This window comes from Apis dorsata, unplaced genomic scaffold (genome assembly GCF_000469605.1).
Source record: "Apis dorsata unplaced genomic scaffold, Apis dorsata 1.3 scaffold_207, whole genome shotgun sequence".
Lineage (NCBI taxonomy): Eukaryota > Metazoa > Arthropoda > Insecta > Hymenoptera > Apidae > Apis > Apis dorsata.
The window spans coordinates 1,065,669-1,068,196 of NW_006263491.1; the positions used below are offsets into that span (position 1 = coordinate 1,065,669).

Here is a 2,528-nt window from a genome sequence, read left to right on the forward strand (position 1 = left end):
TTTTTAAAAAATTTCTAAAATCAAAATGTGTGATTTGATTGTAAAACTTTTATGATATTTTTTTATAAAATTTTCAAAGGAGCATATGAAAAACATATCAAAATTTATTGTTATTAAATATTGAATTATTTTAAGGATAAAAATATGAATTTTTATCTTCTTATGTAAGATTTCTATATATATATTTATATATAAAAATATAATATATAATATAAATATTTATAAAAATATATATGTAAAAATATCATATTTTATTTTAAATTTAATTAAATAAGTTTTAATAATGTAATGATGTTTAATATGTTTAATAATTTTATATTTTTTTAGGATGCATATGGTATTATCATTAAATATGTTGCTGATAATAATTATATGTAAAATATTGTGTATATTTATTATTTTACCTATTTTATTAATAATTTTGAGAAAATATTATTCCAAAAAGCGAACAGAGAGATCTCACAAAGAAACAGTTGTGGGTTTTTTTCATCCATATTGTAATTCAGGTGGTGGTGGTGAAAGAGTACTTTGGGCTGCTATTAATGCTATACAAACCAAGTATAACTAACTTAAATAATTTGATAAATTAATTAATAATACATTATTTTTAATATTTTTAAATTATAATACTTTTGCAGATATCCTAATATACATATAGTTATTTATACTGGAGATCTTGATGCGCATCCGGAACAAATTTTAAATAAGACAGAAAAAGTATTTAACTATAAAATTGAACATAAAATTGAATTTATATATTTACATAGACGAAAATGGGTAGAAGCTTCAATGTATCCTTATTTTACCCTTTTGGGACAGAGTTTAGGATCAATTTGGTTAGGTCTTGAAGCTTTAAATAGTTTTGTGCCAGGTAAAAATGTTTTATTTCATATCATTTTTCATATCATTTCAAATAACTATATTATATATTGTAAATCACATGTAAAATATTATTTTAGATATTTACATTGATACCATGGGTTATGCATTTACATATCCACTATTTAGATATATTGGTGGATGTCGAGTAGCAACATATACTCATTATCCTACAATTTCAACTGATATGTTGAGACATATTTATAAAAGAGTTATCTCTCATACCAATAAAAGAGTTATAGCTAGAAATCCATTTTTATCAGCAGCCAAACTTATTTATTATAAATTATTTGGATTTGTATGTATAAGAAAATTATTGAATAACTGTATTTCAATATTTTAATCTATAATATTTACTTTAGATATATGGTTGGGTTGGTAGTAGAGCAGAAATTATAATGGTTAATTCTTCATGGACTGAAGATCACATTAATACAATTTGGAAATGTCCACTAAAAACTCACAAAATTTATCCACCATGCGATGTAAAGCACTTAACATCACTACCATTTCTCAAGGATGATGAAAACTGTGACAGTATTCGCATAGTATCAATTGCACAATTCAGACCAGAAAAAAATCATCCATTAATGTTAAAAGCTATATATGAACTTAGATCAATTGTTAAAGAAGAAATTTGGGAAAAAGTAAGTATAATATAATGTAAATATATCAATAATAAAAAAAGACATATTAGAGAATTTTTTTTTATAATATTTTATGACTGGAATCTCAATTAGGTTCGTCTAATTCTCATTGGATCCTGTCGAAATTTTGAAGATGATGTACGTATGAAAGATATGCAAGATTTATCAAAACATTTTGCATTAGATGAAAATGTAGAATTTAAATTAAATATACCATATTCAGAACTTCTATTAGAACTTCAACGAGCAACAATAGGTTTACATACAATGTGGAATGAACATTTTGGTATTAGCATTGTTGAATGTATGGCAGCAGGATTAATTGTAATAGCTCATGCTTCTGGTGGTCCAAAGTAAAGTATAATTCATATAAATAATAATAAAATATATATAATATATAAAAATATATATATATAATAAAAAAGACATTTACATATAATTTAATATATAGATTAACATAGTTACAATATATCATTATAGAGCTGATATAATAGAAACACAACCAGGATCTCAAAATGGATTTTTAGCTACAGAAGCTGAAGAATATGCAAAAATTATGGCACATATTATTAATATGCATCCGAAAGATAGAAATGCTATTAGAACAGTTGCTAGGTATTAGTTTCATTAGTTTATTACTTTTTTAATATTTTTCTGCCAGAAATATTAGTAAAAATAAGTTAATTTTTCAGAGCGTCTGTAAACCGGTTTTCAGATGAAGTATTCGAAAGAGAATTTTTGCGAACTATAGAACCATTTTTTAGACAAAAACAGGAATGATAATCCTTAAATAAACTTTATTATATTTTTTTAATTTTTTTTATTCTTACTTTCGTAAAAAGGATTTCAAAAAAAGGATTTTTAAATGATTCATTTATCAATTTAATAAAAAAAAAGAAAAATACATAAATATAAAATTAAATATAAATTTAAAAATCTAAATTAAAAATATAAATTAAAAAATTAAAAATTTAAAAAAATTTATAAAATAAAAAAAAACAT

The 2,528-nt window shown here is 22.2% G+C and overlaps 2 protein-coding genes across 2 annotated transcripts in view; one reads left to right on the forward strand and one right to left on the reverse strand.

The window, feature by feature from the left end:
* LOC102678765 (copper-transporting ATPase 1) overlaps positions 1–507 on the reverse strand; it is a 20,074-nt gene extending 19,567 nt beyond the window's left edge. The window contains exon 1 of the mRNA XM_031510126.1: positions 405–507. The gene's annotated coding sequence lies outside the window, so the exon portion shown is untranslated. The remainder of the gene's footprint in view (positions 1–404) is intronic.
* Positions 316–2,360, forward strand: LOC102679582 (GDP-Man:Man(3)GlcNAc(2)-PP-Dol alpha-1,2-mannosyltransferase). Its single transcript, XM_031510129.1, has 7 exons — positions 316–558; positions 639–871; positions 960–1,177; positions 1,242–1,526; positions 1,620–1,879; positions 2,007–2,141; positions 2,219–2,360. Exons 1-7 carry the CDS (start codon positions 329–331, stop codon positions 2,304–2,306), a joined length of 1,449 nt encoding a protein of 482 aa, XP_031365989.1. The 5' UTR covers positions 316–328; the 3' UTR covers positions 2,307–2,360.
* Positions 2,361–2,528: the final 168 nt, after the last annotated feature.

Excerpts from the sequence above, each read along its gene's own strand:
- LOC102679582 (XM_031510129.1), top strand. The coding sequence starts at position 329 with ATGCATATGGTATTATCATTAAATATGTTGCTGATAATAATTATATGT. Across the intron at positions 559-638 it reads ATTAATGCTATACAAACCAA|ATATCCTAATATACATATAG; the intron begins GTATAACTAACT and ends ATACTTTTGCAG. Across the intron at positions 1,178-1,241 it reads ATTATAAATTATTTGGATTT|ATATATGGTTGGGTTGGTAG; the intron begins GTATGTATAAGA and ends TATTTACTTTAG.